At 33.2% G+C, this 23,953-nt stretch overlaps 1 protein-coding gene across 4 annotated transcripts in view; it reads right to left on the reverse strand.

The window, feature by feature from the left end:
- The window catches only part of PDE1A (phosphodiesterase 1A), a 294,241-nt gene extending 287,152 nt beyond the window's left edge, over positions 1 to 7,089 (reverse strand). The window contains exons 1-2 of one of the 4 annotated variants that reach the window (XM_039855297.1): positions 6,921 to 7,089; positions 6,588 to 6,698 (exon numbers count right to left, since the gene is read on the reverse strand). In XM_039855297.1, the coding sequence (XP_039711231.1) occupies positions 6,588 to 6,688 (101 nt within the window). In that variant the 5' untranslated portion in view covers positions 6,689 to 6,698; positions 6,921 to 7,089. Of the gene's footprint in view, positions 1 to 6,587; positions 6,699 to 6,873 lie in introns of all 4 variants that reach the window. The other 3 variants (XM_039855296.1, XM_039855295.1, XM_039855294.1) reach the window with 3 other exon arrangements.
- Between the last annotated feature and the right edge of the window lie 16,864 nt (positions 7,090 to 23,953).

The following is a 23,953-nucleotide window of genomic DNA, read 5'->3' on the forward strand; positions in this document are numbered from 1 at the left end:
CAAAGATAGGTCATTCTTGACAATCCAAAATACCTTCCCCAAGTAACTCTTGATCATATTACCTGGTGCATTTTTTTTTCAGGTCACTTTTTACTCTATACTAACTTATTATTTATAATTCACTTTTTGTTGCTTGTTTCCTGTACTAGAATGCAAACTCCTTTGCCTAAAATAGTGCTTGAGATAGCATACAATCAGTGGATATTCGTTGAATGAGTGAATAAATGTTAAATAAAATAATTGGATTTTACAATAGGAAAGTGAAGTTTAGAAAAGTTAATAGATTTTCAATGATCACTCAACTATGGGACAGACAGTATTAGAAAATACCTGACTGATTCTAAAGTTCAATTTCTTAATCTCTAAGGTATTTTACCTCAACAATATCTATTTTATAAACTATAACATAACGTTATATAAGGACTGAGACTTATATTAAGATTATGCTTATATACCAGAATAGTTTTTGTGAGGTGGTTTTCTTCAAATTAGTTTTATGACTAAAGGTCAGTATTTTTTTAATTTATTTATTTATTTTAATTCGTTTCAAATATATAATACATTGGTTAGATATTTATATAGTTTATAAAATGATCCCCCTGATTACTCCTTCTTTCCTTTGGTTTTCTACCTAGCCAATACATTAATGATAACTGTATTCTCAATGCCATGCTCCCCATCCTCGTGACTATCCATCAACTACTAATTTGTACTTCTCTAACCCTTCACCCCATTCTCCCAGACCTCCAACCCTCCCTCCCCTCTATCCATCACCAAATTGTCCCCTATATTAATGAGTCTGTTTTTGATAGTTTAAAGGTCAGTATTTTTAAACTAAGTTGCCTGATTAATCCAACAAAACCATCACATAATCAACAATGTGAGATGAGACTGAGATTTATCAACAATTTTCAAGAAAGATAGTATAACATTCTTCTTTGACATTTGACATGAATCAACTCTATACTCTCAATATCGGAGCTTGGTAAGAAAATTGGAGGTCTGGGCATGTAAGCCAGAGTTATATGGAAGACAGTGAGTTATATAATGGCTAAAGATAAAGAGTATCTACTCCAATTTGCCATAGTGACCTAGGCTGGCCCCGTCTCGAGGCATTGTGTGTGTGTGTGTGTGTATGTGTGTTTCAGGAGAAGATATAGGAATGGTCATGTTGATTAAGCACTCTGTTATTCTGTTACTGGAGGCATGTATTAGTTTCTAATTGCTGCTGCAACAAATTTGCCACAAACTTAGTACCTTGAAACAATACAAATGTATTATCTTCAGTTTTTGGAGTCAAAAATTTGCTGTAAGTTTCATTGAGTTAAAATCAGGTGTTGGCAGAACTACTTTTTTTTTTTTTTTTTTTTTTTTTTGGAGGCTCTAAAGAAAGAATCTGTTTTCTTGCCTTTTCAAGCTTTTAGGGCTTGCCCACAATTCTTGCCTCATAGCATATTTCCTCCATCTTCAAAGCTGGCAAAGATAGGTCAAGTCCGCCCCACATCACAGCACTTTGCCTTCTTTTTCTGCCTCCCTCTTCCACTTTTAAGAACCTTTGTGATTACACTGGGCCCACCTGAAAATCTAGGTTAATCTTTGTATTTTGAGGTCATATGATTAGCAACTTTAACTTAATCTGCTACCTTAATTCCCCTTTGTCATGTAAGGTAACATCTTCACAGCTTCTGAGGATTAAAACATGGACATGTCTGGGGGGCAAATAGTCTGTCTACCACAAGGCCAATGGACTAAGTTTTAAGAAACATCATTCCAGATCCTTTACAGGCAATCCTTCTGAGAATGTCCTCTTTTTTGTTTTGGAAGCAGATCTGTGTCTAAATCCACATTTCACCAGAGAGTAGTTTTTAACCAACTTAGGATACCTACCTCTTGCAATTGTTGGAAAAGTAAATAAGAATACAGATATGTTATACCTGAAATTTTCTGACGACTAGTAGATGGTAAACAAACATTACTTCTTTCCATCTTCTCTATCCCTATTCTAGCTGTGAATCTATCTTCACTACAGGCCTTATTTAGGCAGCCTGACTGATCTTCTAATTTTATAGTTAGAGCCACTACAAGATTCGGAATTTTATTCATTCATTGACGGATTGAAATGTATTTATTGAATTTTCTCCTGTGTGCCAGGTACTGTGCAAAGTACTGGGGATCCAAAAGCAAACACTATGAACATGGCTCTTCCCTCAGTAGTTTGTGGTCCAGTAGGAAGGTCAATTTTTTTAAGCAAAGTGAAGGTTATGTTATGAGCGAAATACAGAAAACTGAGTATGGAGAGTCAGGAAGGATTTCCTTTGCAAGTAAAATTTAAGAAGAGATCTTTAAGATCTTTACAAGAGAGCTTTTGCAATGGGAGTCTCTATTAGCATTTTCAGTAGGGCAATTCTTCCTGCTATGGACTGTCTCAAGCTCTAGAGCACCATGCCTTGCCCCTGCTGCCCACTGAATACAGAAACACCCTCAGGCATTACAACGACCAGGATCATCCCCGCACATGTCTAAAAGCATCATGGGGAAGCAAGAGCAACCCTGGATGAGAGGAGAAATGAGTGGTTCCCTCAGGGTGAGAGAACAAAATGAGAAAAGTCAGATGAGTGCTAAGCAGCTTTCTTTGGGGCAGCCTGGGTCTGGTGGGGATTTTTTTTTATATTACTGCTACATCTCCTTGGTGATGAGGGTTTGGGCTATTTCATCTGAAACCATACCATACATTGCCTTCTTAATAACAACACCCCATTGAAATTAGTTATAGGGTTATTATACAGTTCCTCCTTTCTCCTTTATGCTTAACATTTTTTTTCTTGCATTGCTGAAGATTATGTTTACCACCAAAGAGGTAGAAAAGAAGCCTAACTTAAGTCTTTCAACTGTTGTATTCATAATTCCAGATGGTAATACCTGGACATTTGTCTATGTTGAGAAAGATAGGAGGTATGTGTCTGTACATGTAAAATTAATTGGCATATAAGTTAGTTTCTAACTGAAATCCTCATACGTTCTAGTCCTACATTTATGAAAACTGAAGAAATTGGCAATAAATGCCATGAGTGATGAGTCTCACATTTTTGTCAATAGATTATAGTTTTAAGCACTTCAAACTTTCTTCTGTTAAACAATGAGTAAGATAACACTGACTTAGTTTTTGCTATAACATTATGTGGCTTTTGCTGGAATTTCTACTTGATGATAGTTTTCTGGAAATGCTGTCACCCCTTAGATTGAATTCTTAGAACAGTGGCACTCATGGGAAAGAGCAGCACTAATGTTTTAAGTAAGTTTAATTTTTTCAAAAATCCATGGTTGTGGAGGTTTTTTTTTACGTTTTTACATTTAAAGAAGAAAAAAAAAGCAGTACCTTGACAGAAAAAATCTAAAATTAACTATAAAGCACTGCACGTAGATGAACAAAATTTTGAAATCAACTTTTCTCATAGAAATCAATAAACTTAACAATCTTTGCAAAGACTAGTATTTAAAATTTTTTTCTTAGTACATAGGAAGTAGCATAGGTCTCAGAATCAAAGGAGACTTCTCAACCAGAAATTTCATTTGTGTTGACATGCAAGAAGAAATAGAAAGTTTTCTAGGTGCTAAATAATTGATAACATGAGAAAGCATGTAATTCTTTTTCAATGTAATTTATGAAGAACATGATGACATAGTCATTTGCTAAAATTTCTACCATCATAAATGGTGAGTCATAGTGTAGAATCTAAAGTTTTATACTGAATGACAAATTAGTGATAGAAGATGGATTGGGGGGGAAGCTAAAAAAAAAAGCTATAACTATAAAAAGAAAATTAATAAAGTGCACAAGCCTATATCAGAAATCAGAAGAGGAAACTGTTTCACCTTTCTTCCCACAAAGGAAGAAGAGATTTCTTGGCACATCACTGAATATGGTGTCCCAATTAAATAGTATATGAAGGAGATTTAAAATGAGCTAAATGAAAGAATTTAAGAATTATTTCTATGGACTCAAAAAAAGTATTCTAAAATGTTATGTTACATGATAATGCCTATAAAATACTTTCTATAAATATCTACCTATAGTGGCTGGTGTTTTCCATATTTACAGTATACTTGAATAAACATTTTACTTTAACCTTTGTCTCTATTTTTATCTAACCTCAGAAATGTACATTATGTGAACCCACTTCAAAACAGAATATCCTGTTGAAATAAATCAATGTATTTGTAAAGAGAGATTCAGTAAAAGATCAAAAAAAAATTCTCCCAACAAATATTTAAAGGAATTCACTGGGTCTATTTTACCAAACCAAAAAAAAAAAAAATTATTGAAAAATTGTTTGATAGCTTTCATGAGTAGCAAGAATGTAATTGCCAATATTTAAAAGTGAAATTCTAGCACTAGCAATTTTAATAAGCTAAAATTCTGTTCAAGTCAATATTACATTTTAAATAGGCCAGACAATTTCAGCAATGAAATAGAGAGTCCTTCATATCACTGCTTCAATTGCAGATTACACAAAGACCATAATTATACAATTTGGTTGTCATTAGTCATGCTGATCTTAAATTTAGAGCTTCTTATTTTGACAATTCTAATCCTAAAATACTAGTAATATCTTAAATCAAAGTACAAGTTAAAGTAATAACACCAAAATGAAATTCCTTCTTTTTTTGATATAAAAACAATCAGTCATTTCAATCAGTTTAGTAACAATAATTTTTGAAAAACTTTTATCAGTAATTTTTTCCCTCAATGGTTATTTGGTGGCTCTATGTGGACACAATTCAAAATTTACTCAGTATATACACATATTATATATTCTACATCAATGTTGAATATCAAGTTAATGAAGCTCTACTGTTGAATTATCTTATCGCTCCCTCCTGAAATGTAATGACAGACTGATCTTTGAGATCAATTGATAAAGTGAAAGTCAGATAACTTTGCACTAAAATGTTAGGTAAATACAAAGTCGTTTTTCAAATTTCTTAAAGACATATGCCTAATTTCACTACCATAAATCTTCATACATTCAAGTTACTACAGAAAAATAGAACAAATATAAACAACACAAACAAAAATATTCTGTTCTACTGAAGGGAAGAAAATCTAAAATGGTCGTAATATGAGATGTAATTTTTCTAGTACAGTTGTTTATCTACTCACTAGGTTAGGACACAAATAATCTGATGACTGCCAATATTTAACCTTCATCTATGCTAATTAATTTTGTAAATTGTTATTTGCTTTTATAGGATTATTTGTTTCTCCCTAGAGAGCCACCTCACCAAAACACTGTAATGTCTAAATCTTCAGTGAAACTTGGAAACATATTTCTCTAATTCATTCAAATGATGTAAAGATGCTTCCTTTTTTAAAGTTAGTCTCTGTTAAAAGTTGTTTGCATTATTAGTATGCTATTATACTAGTGCAATGCTATATATTCATGTGTAAGAAAATATACAGACATTATTTAAATATATATAAACAACATTAATTACATTTAAATGGAGGAAAGTAGAAGGCATTTTACCTTTAAACAAAGTTCGATATAATTTTTTATCTAAAAAAATCATAGCTATCAAAAGAGCCACACTGAATTTACTGAGATGTTGTATTTTATAAAATACTATGTAAACACCAAATTTGAAATATGAATCCCAGAAAATCTTTGTTCCACATGGTATAAGATTCATTCAGCTCTTATCATAGAAGAGCAAATATATTTTCACTTTAAATATGCAAACATGCTAACAACTGCTTGAAGATATTCATATTCACATTTTATCTAAATTTTAAATATGATTTTCAAATTATAGCATAATTAAAATAAAGCATGTACATAATGTGATGTAACACTAAACAGGAATTAGTAGCATACACAGAAAAAAAAACTGAAATGTTTAAATAGCAAGGTGAATAGAATTTCAATTAAAGTTTGACTCAGCTACTTATATTTCATGCTTGACATAAGCACATCTCTTGACTCACCTTACTAAGATCTATTTTATCTCATGAGCTCTTCTGTACTCTCACACGTGAATTGTTTAATTTAAAGCCTAAACTCTCCAATAAGTTTGGTGTGCTGATAGTGTTTTTCCCACATATGCATTTTTTTCTTAAAGAAATAAAATTCATTAAGACATAAACAATAAGCACCGTATTAATCCTCCTTTTGTTTTTTCAAAATCCATTCACAGAGAAATAAGTACCAGCAGTAATCTCTCTATTCACTTGAAGAAAATTTTGTTTCTGCAAGTACCTTGGCAAACAGCTTTCTGGTTACTTTTCTGCATGTGTACACAACACATGCAGAAGTATAAAACAAGTCATATAGTATAACAGTAAAATGATTTTTTTTTCCCCTGAGAGTTGCCTTTGCCTTACATAAAACATACAGGTGCAAAAAAAAAAAAAATGTCTACTTTTCAAGCAGGTTGTTAACTGACACTGACAAGTTTTATTTTTTAAGAGAAATGTTTCTAAAGGAACCACTAGTGCACAAAGTCAGATTTTACCAACAATTAAATACATTAATAGTCAAATTTGGAGAGGAGAAAGGAAAACAAAACCAAACAAAGAGCTTACTCACATTCCTTTCAAGCGTTGCCACATTTTTTCAGTGTGTTCTCCTATAAGATACTTAAAAGTGGTGTTTTCCAGGTCTTCGATATCTGTAGTAGTAGACCCCATGATGATATTCCTAGGGCAAACAGTTACAGTCAGTTTCAGCAGCTAGAACAAGCATTCCTCAGCCCACTACAAATCTGAGTTATACAGTAGCATCTCTTATCTATCAAAACATTGCAGATTTACAAAGCTGAGGGCAGCCTCTGCCAGAATTGCTATTGACTTTGACAGGCATATCCACTGCTCACCACATCACCACCCTCAAGCAGACAGCAGTATAAACAGATCCTCTGACCTCACAGAAACAATCCACACATGTGAGCCTGCTACTGTACTACTGACCAACTAAGTGCTCTAGCTCTCCCCAAAAGCAGCTCATTTGTTAGTTTTGTGCACTGAAGCACATCAGAATTCCTACAGTTTACGAGATCTATTATGCACAAGAGAAACGTGAATGACTTTAGCGCACCAGAAGAAGCTGAATTCCTCTCTACCAATGGAAAGAGAGCAGGATGTAATAAGAAAACAGATGGCAGGAACCAGTATCAGCAGCACCACCCTGAGAAAAAAAGTGCCTGTTTTAAATGCCAGGTTTTTCTCTCTTAATTGATCTGGAACCAACAGTTAAAAATATCTCATCTTCTAACAAAAAAATGCAACAAATATTAAGGACAACAATGAGAAAATAACATACAGAAGACAGACCACAGAGCTCCACAGGTTGTTATTGAAAGAATATGTACATCAATGATGCTGTAATCATGCTTATTCACCTTCTCCTAGCAACTCCACACAGTTGGTAACTGCCAATTTAACCAGTGGAAAACACAGCAATTGCAAACAGCCTGCTCCACGAATCCTCTGGGAATTTAAAAAAATGAAATAAAATGAATAGTGCATATGCTTATATGTGTGTGTTGTAGAAAAGGGAGTGTGAGTGTGCGTGTGTGTGTGTGCGTGCGCATGAGGGTGGGGACAGGAAGAGTAAGAGTAGAGAAATTAATGCTGTGCTGCTTGTGCATTTTAGAAGAAAAATGACAGAAAGTGGACATAAACAGAATAAGAACTGAGTCATCTGCCAAGCTCCAAACACATGGCGAGCTTTCTTTGAAACAAGTACAGACCTTGAGTACGAGCTCCATAACAGTTATTGCTATCTACAAGCTGCTAAGACAAATATATTTAAAAGCAATATTTCCTGTTTGTTTGGAAACCCAAATGTAGTTTTATTCCTTCCTGAAAGAAAACTTGTTAGGGGAGAGATGCTCATAGATAATAGGTAGATAACAATATCTAAAACTTATTGAGTGCTTACTATGTGTCAGATATTATACCTAGTACCTAACAGTATTACCTTTTTAAATTCTTAGGAAAAGCCCATAAAGTAGGTAACAGTCCTGTTTAACAGTTGAGGAAACTGAGAAACAGAGACATTCCCGAGATATAAAGCCAGCACTTTAAAATAGGCACTATGATATAAATGACAAGTAGTATTCCAATATAAAGTTATTATGTCTATCTGGTAGTCAAAGTTATAATATATATGTAAAAAGCATCTTTGCAAGATTTTATAGAAAGTAGCTTCTGATTTCAAGTTAGAAGAGGTTAGCTTTTCTGTACCACCCAGAGAGGGGTCCACATTATGTTGTTCCGGGTTCCTGTTGCAACTTAAAAGGAAACTAACAATACCTGGAGCCCTTGATATCCTGCAAATAAAGGTACTGGATGTCCTCAATTCTTTGCAGCCATAGGCGGCACCAAATTTGACTTCCAAATGGAACGGTCATCCACAAAAGGAAAAATGATACCATTATCTCATAAATCAAGAAAACCTGGGAGAAATCTTCTGCTGGCAGCTCATGCCATTGAAAATCTGGCTGATGTCAGCATCACATCCTCCAGGAACTCTGGCCAGCAAGTTGTGCTAGTTTACTGCTGCCACTGGAGCCACTCCTATTGCAGCCACTTTATTCCTGGAACCTTTTCTAACCAGGTGGGGGCAGTGTTCTAGGAGCCCCGACTTCTGGTCATTATTGATCCCAGGGCTAACCAGCATTCTCTCACAGAGGCAGCCTGTTTACCCACGTACCACCGCTCAGTGTAACACAGATTCCCCTGCAATGCGTGGACCTGGCCATCCCCATGTAACACTAGAGCTCGCTCAGCGTGTGATGAGGTAACCGCTGGCTAGGGAGTTCTGCGCATGTGTAGTACTAAATCCTGTGACTTCTGGGGCAGGTCATGCGCGACCCCTACTTCCGCAGAGATCTTAAAAACAGAAGAAAGAGCTGGCCACTGCTGACAAGACTATGACCAAGAGGAATTTCAGCGTGAATGGACTGTTCCAGCTCCCAAATTACTGCTACTCAACCCAAGCTCACAGACTGGTCTAAGGCACAGGTGCCATCTGGGCCTGTTTAGCAGCTTCCTACTCAAGACTGGAGCACACAGCTGCCACTGAGGACTGGTCTACAGCCCCACCACTCGGGTCACTGAATGGGTAGGAACAACCACTGAGTGGTCTTAAGCTGTTATTCTACAAACCCCTTAAACAGAAAATGGAAATAAGGTTGACAGGAAATAAATAGTTTCTAAGAAAAAAAGAAGGGGCGGTAAATCAAGTGAAGCTTCAGTTTTCCTTCCTCCAACAAGCGATTTCCTGAACTTGATCTGAATTTAATGTCTTCAGCTAGCAAACAGCCTTAGACAATCACAACCTCACTCCTATGAGCTTTTCCCAGAGTTGTCAAAAAATAATATTCTTTGCTCAGAAGTACCGATTTTACCGTCACTGTGCCGTCATGTATAAACCTAACTACATTCACTTAATAAACTCAGAACTGATTTTTCTTTAATGAGGTAGTCAACAAACATCTGAATTCTGCTCTCAAAGATGAATCACAGTGATAAATCTCCATAAAAAGCAAGTACTGTGCCATTGCTATTTTATAATTAATAGAATAAAAATAAAATAAGTCACATTGAGAAAAACTGAATAGAACTCGGGGAATAGTGTACAACTTTTTTTCTAATTAATATGTTGGGAAAAATTTGAGATGTTGCATCGATAAAATTAAATCAAAAAATTTTGACATGAGAAAGAGAAGACAACAAGGAAGGATTCTACAAAATTAAAATATAGTTCCCAAAACAAAGCATTCAATGTAAATTCTGGGGCTAAGTTGAGAAAATAGCCCTAAATATAGGGTAAAAATTGATCTAATCTGTCTTTTGTCTCATATGTTCCATTTCTTTTGCTTTAACTCTATATTCAGGTAAATTATCTGTTATAATAAATAGTTCCTTCATATTACCTAATATTTTATTTAAATGTTGACAAAAATTTATAGAATGATTTTTCAGTATTTATTAAAAATAGATATAGTACAGCAAAGATTCTAGATACAAACTACCTGAGTTTAAATGCCTTTTCTTTCACTTAAATAATTATACGATCTTTCACAAGTTGCCCTTATGTATCTGTTTCTTCACATATAAAGGGTCACAATAATATCATCTTCCTTATAATGTTGATAATGTTAATATACATACAAAACTTAGAACACTGACACATATTAACTGCTCTACTAAATTGTCAGCATTTATTATTATTGATACTATTGCATGACTTTTCTCCTTTAGATTGTAGTATAAATATTTCAATAGGTTTACTGATCATGAACTATTTCTGAAATAATGTCATAAAGCATTATTGTTTTTATTCTTTGCTGACGTTAATTTTTTTTTAGAAACTTTCTGTCCTTACTCATAAGTAAAATTGTTCTAAATATTTGTGACATTAACTTTATTGGTTTTCATATTAAGATTATACTGGCACCATGTAATAACTTATAATTTTACACCTAGCAAACCATCACACAATCACAAAATAAATGGTGACATATTTAGAAGCCCTAAATTCAGAAAGCATATTATTTAAATACACTTCTAAAATAATTACATAAGTTAATATACAAAACAAAAAAGTAATTAGGGACTTAAATCAGAGACATGTACCTAACCTAGCTGTGGAGATTAAAAACAAAATCCCAGATTTACATCTGTGAAGAAGGAGTAGAAAGTAATTAGTTCAAATTAGAACAAGAAACTAAAGGAATCCAAAAATATGGCTTCGAAATAAAAAATAGGCTAAATTTATCAAGATTCTTAACAAACTAAAAAGAGCAATTATTTTATTGCTTAAATAAAAGCACATTATTTTTTTAATTTACAAGAAAAAATCCAGGAAATATGTGGATTTTTAATATAGCAGACTAGATATTCTGAAATTTTCAAATACTGGGAAAATTATGACAAATATACTTTTGAATGCACAGGTGGGCCTATCTAAAATGAAGGTGTCAAAATGAAGGTGCACATAATAACAGAGATTCAAAATGAAGCAAAAATAATACAACTATAAGAAGTAGACAAATTCACAAATATATAGTCATATAGTCAGATATTTGGTACTCCTCACTTTAAAATTTGATTTAAAAAAAAAGTAGAAGCCCATTAAAAATATAAAAGATCTAAACAAGATTAATAAATATGAAATAATTCACATTTATAGTACATTCTACTCAACAATAGCAAAATACACATTATTTTAAAGTGTACGCATTGAATATTTACCAAAAGAAACCACATTCTGGGTCATAAGATAAGGCTTAATAAATTTAAAAGGTTTCAAATCATACAAAGCATGTTCCCTGACCCCCATGCAATTAAATTAGAAATCAGTAACAGCTCTTTGGAAAATCTCCAAATACTTAGAAATTGAATATTACACTTTTAAATAACCCATGCTTCAAAGAAGAAATTAAAAGGAAAATTAGAAAGTATTTTGAACTGAGTGAATTTGAAAACACAACATATCAAATTATGTGAGATGTAGCTAAAGCAGTACCTAGAGGGGAATTGATAGCACTACATAGCTATATTAGAAATGGACAAAGATCTCATATCAATGACTTCAGAACCCAATTAAGAAACTCGAAGAGGTTGAGCAAATTAAAAACAAAATCAGTAAAAATACGGAAATAAATATCAGCAGAAATCAATGAAATAGAAAGCAGAAAAATAATAGGGACAATAAAATAAAATGCTGGCTCTTTGAAAAAAATCAATAATATTGATATATCATATTAATATGTATAATAAGATGTCAAAAACTGTCAAGTTTATGAGATATTTCACCATTCATACAAGCTATCAGATCAGTTCCACAATTTCCTGGATGCTAATAAAAGGCATTCTTGGGTCAGAAACAAAGAAACAAATATTTATTACTCACACCAAAATTAGTAACCAGAGTATTAGTATTTTTTGTGCAGATTCTCTAAGCTTCAGTTCCCACAAGATGATGTGAAGACAGCCAGATAATGCCTGCACACACAGTGAAATGCATTATAGAAGAGAAAACTTGAGCTTAGGGGAACCTGGATCTTTTACAATGAGAGTAAGCATGTCAGACCTTTCCCCAGAGGGAAACATTATCTTTATTAAAGTTATCTATCATTTACCCCACAGGGAAAACTAAAATCTCCAAAAGAAGATTAAGAAAATTATTTGCAGTGCATATATAACATAACCAATAAAGGTTTCATACCTAAAATATATAAATAACTTCTGGGAATCTATAAGCTAAATGCAAGCAAATTAGAATATAAATGGATAAAAATATAAACAAGAATGTCACTGAGGCAGAAATAAATGAACAATAGGCATAATAGAAGGTGTTAAAAATAACTAGTATTTAGTAAAATTTTAAAATGAGCACACAGATATGCTCTTTCATTCCCAAAAATTGAGGCCAGGGGGAGATCTAGCAATACCAGATACTGGGAAGGATGTGGAGCAATAGGAACTTTGTTTTCTCTTGGTGTAAATATTGGCAAAATCACTTTGGAAAGCAATTCACCAATACCTAGAAAAGTTGAAGATGCATATATTCTAAAATACTTTCTTACGTGTATCATTCAGATGTGTTAATCCATTTAGGCTGAAATAACAAAATACAATAGACTGAGTGGCGTATAAACATCTATAATTTATTTCACACAGTTCCAGAAGCTGGGGAGTCCAAGATCAAGATGTGACAGATTCAGCATCTGGTGAGAGCCCGCTTCCTGATTAATCAACGGCCATCTTCTGTGCTGTGCCCTCACATGGCAGAGGGACAAGGGAGCTCTCTGAGGTCTCTTTTATAAAATCACTAATCCCATTCATAAGGGCTCCATCCTCGTGACTTAATCACCCCTCCCAATGCCCCACTTTCTAACACCATTACATTGGCAATTAGGTTCAACGTATGAATTAGGGGGAGTGGAGTATACAAACATTTAGCCCATTGCAAGAGACATACAAGAATGTTTATAGTGGCAAAAAAATAATTTTAACTACTTCCCATTAACTAAATGTTGGCATATTCACAAAATAGAATATAATATGGCAGTGAATGAGCATGACTTGTAGTAAAAAACTATATACATGGATAAATTTCAAAAATAATGTTAAAAAATCAATTCCAGGAAGAATTTAGACAGTAGAGTTGTTTTTTAATAATTTGGAAATACAGATGTAGTTAGTTAAGTTTGAAATGAATAGGAACGATAAACACTAAACTCTGGATAATGATAATCACCAGAAAGGAGATTAAGGAGAGAAGGGGATGTTATCAAGTTAAAATCGATAAAGTTCTTCAACTGTTTTGAAAGTGCCTGATTTCTTAAGCAGAGTATAAATATACAGATTTACAGGCAATATCTTTATACTTTTTGGTATGTAAGAAATGTTTAATTTAAACATTTTTTTAAACCTCTAGAGGGAAAAAAATTCTGAACAAGAAAGCCATGATTAGATTGTGAACCAAACTAAAATATGGAATGATTTACGTAATTGATGACACATATGAAAAATAAACTCTAGATGCTCTCCTTTCCAGAGATTACAATAAGCAAAATATCTTCAATTATTTGGCTCCTTCCAAGTGTTTAGCTTTTACTTCCAAAATTACTCTGCTATCTTACAAATAGTCTACACGAGAGAAAAACTTCAATAAATGTGAATAGAGATTTTTTAATTTAAATATTTTTTGGAAGTATTTTAGGTCTAAGACTCCTCCACTGTGCTCCACAAAGTTTGTTAAAGCTGGATGAATCGATTACAAGAGGGTCAAATTTTATAAGACTACATGTGAATTTTGAATGGTAAAAAGTAGTCGTTCAGCAAAATCAAACATCAGCATCATATAAGCTAAGAGTTACACCTCCAATAGTAATGAATTTTGGCTAGACCTAACATTTATGTCTCCAACCATCTCTACCCCAATCCCACACTTAAGATCACATCAAAGGCAATTTACAGTGGTAAGAATGGCCAAAGCATTCACACCATCTTTAAAGGGTCTCATTGGCAAGATCACCAAATAAAGGTAGGTCCCACAAAAGTAGTATATTTTACTCACTATGAATTCTCAAGTTATCTGAATGAAACTTAAATTTTGTAAAATATATTCCATAACATTAAAAGAAAAAGAGGCTCCACAGCCATCATAAATACTTGAGAGCTTTCAAGATTTTTCTCTCTCTTCCCCAAGCTGCGAGTACAAGCAATGGGCTCACGTTTGTTTTGTTTTGAGTCTCCAGAGTAAGCAATAAGCTCTCAGAGGCGGACCAGGAGTTAGATACCAAAGTTAATTCTAGTTTCTACCCCAAATGGAGCATTTTTGAGCATAACTCTGCTACTTTTCAAAACAAAGTAAAAAATATTTCCATCTTAAAGTTATCTGTGAAAATATTTGATTCATTATTTGTTAGCTAGAAAAAGCCATAATTTTTTTATATATACATCACAGCTCATACTGTTTTCATTTGGCTGAGGAAAATAAAGACTGTGTTACTCCACTATTGAACACACTTTAAACTATGTAGTGTCAAATTCATCATATAGGTTAGCATGAATAGCCTAAACATAGTTTCAGTACCATGGACATTTAGTAACAATCGAACGCATTTTTAATAAACACATGAATACACCTATCAATTGATTTATTAGTTCCATAGTCAGTTTTATGTACATATAGAGTAGAAGATCATTCAGCTGTCTTCAGTAAGTCATTTCCTCCCTCCGAATATGTTCCCACGCATACTAGATAATCCCTAAAATTATATTGAGAAAAACTTTTTATTGTAGCATTACTTAAAAATATTAAAATGCAAATAACTGTCAGAGATATTGACCTCAAGTTCCACTAAGGAATAAATTACTGACATCAAATCATTTCTTAAAATAAGCCAGAGAGTCAGAAGAGGGCATGAGGACTGTGATACGTGAAGAGGGATACAAGGGATACAAAAATGAGAGGTAATTTTTCAAGGGACTACTCTCTCCCACTTGAAAAGCTTGCCAAGTTATTAAATAGGCCACACTAATATATAACAAACACTTCTTTAAAGAAATAGTGTCTGAGTTTACTAAATTCTCTATAATTTTAAAATCTTAAGTACTTTTTTTGGTTTAAGTAAGGTTATATTCTTCATATTCAAAAATAATGAAATGTGATCTTGACTTGCACAGTTTCACATCTTTTCACATGGACATAGATTTTGTCAAAATATAAGATTTTTTATCCACTTGACTAGTTTCAATTAATACAATGAACAAACCTATGCATTTATTTATGTTGTTCTTAGTTCACACCGACAAAAGATACATTAGTATAAACTTGCAGTACTGTTTGTTAACAAATATGCACAGTACCTCTCTCTTCCCAGAAGCTCCATAAAACATTGAATATTTATTACTTAATTGTATATGCTTATTTTATGATTTTATGCAAGTAAACAACTTTCTTCACCATTACCATTACGTAAAATCTCTAATGCAATTGCAGCAATTATCTAAATGAAAAAGGGAAAAAGGAAAGAAGGAAAGAAGGATGGTTGATTGACTATAATATCAGAAATTATGGAAAAAGATATATTTATACTTAAGAGAAATACAGTTCTAAATATATATATTTATATTTATATATGTATTAAATGTGTGTGTGTGTGTGTATATATATATATATATACACACACACACATACATACATAGAACAACCTCTAATCTAGACCTGCTGAAAGCCATTGCTAACCTCACATGATTTATTTAAAAGGACTAATTAGATTTATAAAGAGTTTTACAAGAAATTTACATGGTAGTAGAGCAGAATGAGCCCTAGATTTGAATTTACAGCAACTAAGTTCAGCTTCTAGCCTAACTACTTGCTAGTAAACTAAACATTTAGACTTTCTATATTTCAGTTTATTCATCTATAAATAAGCCAAAAAAGGTAAAGATAAGCTTGGATCTATTCCCAGCCTCACCACTTACCAACTCAGGGAACTTGGGGAAACTATATTTCCAGTTTCCTCAGCTATAAAGTATCACTCACTAATCTTAGAACTTACTTCATTGAGTTTTCATGAAGTTTCAGAGACATAATATATGTAGTTTAGCTACCATAGTCCTTGATTGAAGGAAAGATTCAATAAATGGTAGCTATCATTGCAATACTGAAAGAATATAAGAAAAGCCTCCCTGCCAACCTTAGACTGTTCTCGTGAGGCTCAACTTCTTGTAATGTTTATGGAAAACTATTATATGTCTAAATTACTTTTAATACCATTCCAGCCTGACCATTAGGTATATAATTTGTTCATGTTTAATTAATTTAACTGATAATAGAGTATTAATGAAATGAGCTTAGAAGAAAATTTGGAAGTATTTTGTTACTTAGTCATAAATATTTATAGACAAATCTGCTTCTGACTAAATTAGTTTCACATGTTAGAAAAGAAATATTAAGTTTAAAAATCCCAAATTAACTATTGTAAATGAAGCTTTATATAACTAGAGCAGGAAAGGACTGACTTACAGCTATTCTTGGATATTAAAATTTTTTTCCAACTAATAAGCTTATCAATTCCAAGTCCAAAGCATCAAAATTAAAATCAATTAGAGAGGTTTTTATTGGGCATCTAGAAACATTTACTAAAAATATCTTAATTAACCTAGTTGAATAATTTTATGTTATAAAATATATCGCCTTTACTAGATTATTTTAAAATAATATAATCAGGCCTCGCCTTTTAAAAATAGTTTATTATTTTATAATATCTAAATCTATATACTTTCAGGAAAAGTATGTAAAGTTAAAAACTCAACCTTAAATATTTGAAACTATGTTAACTATATTTTGTGATTTTTTTAAACTCTTCAATTTAACAAAACATAGATGCATTTTGATTTTTTATTTGACAGATGTATCTATGTATGTACTTTAAGTCCAAATTATTTTTTTTAAGTCCAAATTACTTTTTAACACTAGAGAAAACACCAAATTTTTTGAACCGCTACCACATAGACTTTCCAAGTAAATTTGGGTTAAGAAAAACCACTGGAAATGTATGAAAATATCTAACATTCTGTATGAATTAAACATTTTTGTAATGTCAGTATAAATGCTACATATATTATGTAATATATTAGCCATTCATTCTCTCAGCCAGAATTAATTAGCATCTGCTTCCACATATTTATTTTTCAATAAATGTTTACTGAGGACCATGCTAGTTAGTTGCTGGATGAAACTAATTTATGGTCCAAATAATAACCTTGACATTTTTTTGGAATCAGGAAAGAAAAACCAAATATAATTTAAGTGTGTTTATTGTATACCGACTTTTTTCAAATTTTGTAACTTGTTTGTTTATAATGATGACTTCATTAAAAGACTGTTAAAATAATGTACACATTGTTACTATTTATTAACTAGAATATTTGATTTACCAAAGAATCTTATTTTACTCAAACAGAATGAATTAAATTACATATAATATCTGGTATATTCCAAGTGTTAAATCTTGATGAATTATTTTATTCAATTTCTTAGTATTTAAAATTTTTATGAATTTTATTTTATTCTTTATACCATGTTTTATTATTGTATTAGACAGTAAAATAACAGTAGCTATTTGGGAATGGAAATCTCTTGGTTCCATAGCATATCTTTAGAATTTCCACACCATGAATTTACGTCAATGGATGATAAAACTTTGGTTCTTGAAGATGTCCAACTAGTATACAAAAGCCAATTGTTAATTAAGATAATAACTTGGGTGTTTCTTAATTTTCACATTTGTTTTGAACATTCTACCAAAGTCACGTATTTATCTTTTAGGGGGAAATCATGTTAATGAAAATAAGCATATGTTTCCAGATCCAGAAGCCAGAACTTACAGGGCAATGATAAAGGAAATCAGAAGGTGAGTACATTTGTAAGAATTATCATTGATGTACATTGCTTCTACATCTCTTTTTTCCTCTGGCTTTTGTGGAAGTGTTTTGTGATTGTGCTCTGAATGAATCTGTTTTAGATAGCTGCTCTATTTCCCTTAAATTACAAATCCAGGAAGCAGTGAGTGATGGGGAAGGTAGCCATCAAGGACAGGGCAGCCCTCTTACTTTGACAGAGTCAATGTAAATATTGAAGACCACCCAAATCATGCTTTGTAACTGAACCATATATGAAATGTTGATAAGTGTAAATAGCTCAGGTATAAAAATACTAATAAGAAAATAAAAGTAAAGCCTAGTTCCCTTTGATTATGTTTATGTTTTCCAAAAATTATCCTGAAAACTAAATAGAATTTACAGATTGATATGATTAATTTCAAGCTACTCTGCTAACTGTAAGATTAGTCTCTAATATATCACTGACCATCACTGTGAACCACTACAACTTACTCTTGTAACTATATTTCAACAGATAAGGCAGATTACAAGATTCTGAAGATCAGGGACTGTTACTTCTTTTAATTAGTTCATCCCCAGGGTTTAAAATCAAAATGCACACCTTTATACATCAAGATGCAAAAGAAAATGGGTGTGTCTGCATTATGGACAATAGACTAGTTTATTTTATTTTGTTTTTGAGGGAGTAGGGGGATTGTTATATTTTGTTTTGTTTTGTTTTGTTTTGTTTTGTTTTGTTTTGTTCACAACATTAAAATTGCCCCTTTAACTTTATTTTAATCAAAAATGTGATTAGTAATTTTTAATGAGTAATTTTTAAAAAGTGGAAACATCTTTCATAAATAAGTTCATTTTTCATTAAAAGGTAGATGTCACAATTTATCTGTCAGTCTATGTTAAAGTCCAGTCTATGTTAAGATCAAAACACTTCCTGGAACATTTTTGCAAATTATAATATGAGATTTATAATTCATCTGAAGTGCTCTTAATAGTTTATTTTTAATATGATGTAAACTAAAACTATATGGCAATTGAGTGGAGCATTATGAAGCACCATATGGGCTTCTAAACTGAGAAGATGATGCACACGGGTCCTGCCAACTACTCTTCTCTGTCTCTCCTTCCCCACCTGCCAGTCTCCCACCACATCCTGAATTCTGTCATGATATTGGATGCCTTTGGTATAAATTACTTAAATGGTAGTCTCTGTGTTCCTTAGTAAACATCTCTTAATCACGGAAGGCAAAAAATAAAAAGAATTCTAACCTTTTTAAAAATCAGTGACTCGTGTTCTTACAGGGCTATCAACATATAAACTTTTCTATATGGAGATAAGAGGTGACAATTACTGGACCATAATTGGATACCAAGGATAGGTGAAGAAAAGAAACAGACAAAATAAAAGCAGAGCGAATTGCTCATACAATCAGCTAGACTAGCTCTGACAGGTACTAGTAAACAAAAAGAATTAAAGTACAATACAGTTGTCTGGTTTCTCGCCTCTGTTTATAGTCAAGTTTAAAGCAATTTCTCTTCTATAGGAAGATAGATGCTTCCTTTTTCTATTTATGCTTCCTTCTGCTATCTACACTTAGACCATTGAGTCTAGATGAGTTTAAGTCTTAAGAAAAAAGTTGTATAAAATATTCATAAAAACAGAAAATTAGGAACATGCCGCCAACTCAGAGGACTAAACATCTGTGGCATTTGCTCTGCTGTCAGGAACTCAAGGTCAGCCTAATAGAAAATGATGCCCTAGAAGGAGGATTTCTTTGATATATTCTTTCCAACTCACCATTCCAACCTATCCTTCTTTCTCTCATTTAAATAGGAAAATGTCCATTAAAATGCTGTATGCGTAGTATTGTTTCAACATTTTAATTTATATTGCAGTTACCAGCCTTCCTTTTCTGCCTATAATGTCTGTGCCTTCTTGGTGCTCTATACTTTTGTCTCTCTGATGATTCTCTCTTCTTTTCCCACCCCCCTTTACTCTTTCTGGTTCTTCTCCCTCTTTCTCTCCTTTCCCTAAGATGAGGGAAAAACAAACAAACAAACAACCAAAAACAAAACAAGTGAAATTACAATAAAAGATATGATGAGGATAAAACAAAATGAGTGGTACAATGGACTTGTCTACTTGTATCACTTACTATTTGTGTAATATTTTCCTTCAGAGCTTACTTATCTTAAAACTGGAAGTTTGTAGCCTTTGAACATCTCCCCATTTTCTATACCCTCAGCCCCTGGCAACCACTGTTAGTGTCTCTGTGTCTATGAGTTTACTTTTTTAGATTCTACGTATGAGAGCATATTATATTTGTCTTTCTCTGATTGATTTCACTTAGTATAATGCCTTCAAGTTTCATCCATGTTGTCACAAATGGCAGGATTTCCTTCATTTTAAGGCTGTATGTATGTATATGTGCATACATACAATGGGATATATCACATTTTCTTTATCCATTCACCCATCTATGGAAACTTAGGTTGTTACCATGTCTTGGCTATTGTGAATAATGTAATATTTATTATTTTATTAATGATAAATAGCCATCTTATTGGAAGTTTGCTTCTTTTTACCCTTTAAATATGCCTCTTTAGCGCTAAGTTATTAGACATGTCATGCTTTTTCTTATTTCCCTAAGTAATACTATTAGGATTCCTACATATCTATTTCCAAAAAGTAAGAATTGGAAAAGGGAGAAGAGGCACGGGTAGAAGAATGAAGGACAGGGTAAAGGAAGAAGCCAATTATTTCTCCCTGTCTCTCTCTGCCTCAGTTGGCTTCTCTGATAAGAGCTGCACATTTTCCATGGCCCCAGCTCCCACCCTCTGTGGTCCCAGTTTCTGTCAAGCAGCCCCTACCCTCATTCTAGCCTCTACTATAGGGGCTCCAGCAACACATCAAGCCCTATGAGTAGTTGCTATCCTCTGGGGCATTGCACTCTTCCCTATTATCAGGTTCCCTCTAATAAATTTGTCCCTCTTAAAAGAACTAGAATGATTTCCTTTTTCCTAACTAAACCCTAATGAATACATGTACTAAAGTAGAGCCCTACAAGTCAAAAGACCTGATTTCATGTCCTAAATGTAACTAATTAGCTGAAAAGTTTGGGCCAGGTCATTCAAAAATTTGCGTTATGGCTTAAATATCATAGTTTATAGTAAAGTTCTGTAACCCACCTCCATTAACAGACTTATCAGATTCATAAAAGCTTTCCATTTCTCTGTAAAACATACTGGTTAATTGACGTCCAACAGCACAATGAAAGCTCAGAGCTAGTAGTCTCCCTTCCAGGAGACTATACTTCTGCCCCTACACTCTGATTTACATTCTTACTGAGAGTTGGTTATATTTATTCCAAGATCTGATTATGCCGTTGTTAGTGTAATTACATAACATAATTAATGACTGACAGAGGCTGAATTAGTCTGGTGACTTTTACCATAGAAAAAGATGTAAGAGAAGGACTGGAAACAAGTAAGAGGTCATCTTTCGGAGCAGTATACAGTTGGTAGAGAACAACCATTTCTTCCTTCAACCTTCCTGTGGCTGAAGAAAGTCATTTGAATTGAACCCCTGGCTCCATTTTTCCAATAAGAAAGGAGTATTCAAATTGGTAGTTACAAAATAGTCATGGGGATATAAAGTACAGCATAGAGAATATAGTCAATAATATTGTAATAACTTTGTAGTGCCAGGTAGGTACTAGATTTATCGTGGGGATCACTTCATAAATTATATAAATGTCTAACCACCAACTATATACCTGCAACTAATATAAAATAATTCTGAATGTCAACTATAATTGAAAAATAAATAAGTAAAAAGAAAAGAGTATTCAAACTGTCCTTTCTTGCTACAAAAGCAAGAACTGGTAATTATCTCATCTGAAAGTGGCAGTGGCTAAGCTCCTGACAAGCAAAGCACCTGATACAGATGTGTTATAGAGAAGGGGCAGGAAAGAAGTGGAAGATTAGAGACATAAAGTTCCAAGAGGACAGCTTGCATTCCTATCAGGTGCTGTTGCAATAATACCCAAGGATCTCTGCAATACAGCTGAACAAAGTAGAAGGTGACACAGCTAAAATCATTTTCCTGACCCACCTTCCAAGAGACCACTCCCTGGATAGGTGTATATCAGAAGCAAGTCTTGCAAGATGTAAGAGAGATTGAGCCTAAGAAAGATAGCCTTTATCAGAGGGCTGTGATTCAGGAGGCTGCTTCAGGCCCTACAAAGAACCAACTGGGTGTCAGCATTTGAAAGCCTACCATACAGTTGAAAGCCACAGCCAGCAATGGACAAATAAGCAATTTCACCACCACCCATAAAAGGTGGTTCTCATCAAGGAGCAAAAGTTATATTTAACCAAAGAGCATATAGCCAACTCGCTGTGCACTGTCGCTTTAAGGACAAATCTCTTCTCTTTCCCTCCTCACAAAACCAGTATCAGAAGAACAAGTGTGAAGAAAGGAATGTTAATAACCAAAATGAAATGTTATATAATTCAACCGAACTCTTATTGAGGAAGCCTCCAGCAAGAAAGGTGGATAACTTGAAAGAACTGCTACTGAAAGAGTAGTAGATGTTATTGAAAAATTACTTATGTCATGTTTTTACACTCAAGTTGAGACTTCACCAATATGGTTACTTTCAAATCATTTTTATGATCTCATGTTTAACAGATATTTTCAATTAACTGTAATCTGAGTTTTTTTAGTAGATGAATTCATATTGTAAACTTAAAAAAAATGAGATTGAATGTATATTACCAGGGATTATAAGAGTAAATAAATGTTAAATAGTATTTAACAACAACAACAAAGAGACCTCATAGACAGCCCTGGTCAATAATTACATTTGCAAAATACAAAAAGAAGCATTAGTATATCTGGAGTGCTAGGTTTCCATCCCATTGCAGTGCTCCTATTCTAAATTTCCAGCTTGCCCTTTCTAATCTAGCACCATCTTGATGTCCATATCTGCCTAATAGGACAGTTATCTCCTAATATGAATCTCTCCTCCAAAAATGAGAAAAACAAGTCACAGGAAACCAATTGAGGTTGATATGATATAGCCTACCATCTTATCCCTTTGTGCCTTTGACAATGGGCATAAGTTGTCTGCTTAATGAAAGGACTCCATGCCAGAACTAATTAATCAAGATCATTAGAATTTATTTTATATAAGTTGTTTTTTCATCAATCAGACCTACTTAACCAACAGTACCCAGTAAATACATAAAAATCTAAACACTTGTCATACTCTTCAGATTACATAGGAAGTGTACATAGGAAACGTCTTGGGGAAAAAAAAAAGAGATCTACATTCATTTGCATATAAGCAGATTAGACTGTAGCCTGTGTAACATGATTTGGCAGCTACTAGAAGGCCCCCTCTGGCCAAAAAAGCCCTCAGAAATGTCCTGTCACAAAACCAGAAATTTATATAAATAGAATAAAACCATCAATGATACTCACTTAAATTTAAAAGCTAGCGCATTTATCAGTTATTTTTCAACACCTTCACATAAATTAGTTGATTAGCAAATTAGCTCCAATTCTCTGAGAGATTAGTACATAGGGCAAGTTTCAAAGAAGAATCTTCAACAAAGTTAAATAGCAATGTTTATCACAGTAGTAACTGAGAATCAGGGAGATAGGAACTGAGAGAAAGATGTAGAAATGGAAATGACTCACCCTAAAACAAATATCACAATTTCTTTTAGGAACAGTCTTCTGTACCATGTAATTCCTATCACAGTTTTAAAATAAACATTTCATTTCTCAACTTTGTATTTTTCCCAAAGAACTTCCCTGAAATTTGGAAAGGGAATTTGCTTTTATTCTCATGTTAATTGATATGATATTTGCTCAGACACCAGAGGAGAAATAGCAGACAAAAGACAAGACCAGAGCCTGAAGAAACCTATGTTCCAGATTCAACTTTTATTAAGAGGGAACAGCTGGCTTTGCCTTTTTTCCCAAGAACTCCTGAATAGTTTGCTGCTTTTCCATTT

Source organism: Pteropus medius, unplaced genomic scaffold (assembly GCF_902729225.1).
Source record: "Pteropus medius unplaced genomic scaffold, Ma_sr-lr_union100, whole genome shotgun sequence".
NCBI classification, from domain to species: domain Eukaryota; kingdom Metazoa; phylum Chordata; class Mammalia; order Chiroptera; family Pteropodidae; genus Pteropus; species Pteropus medius.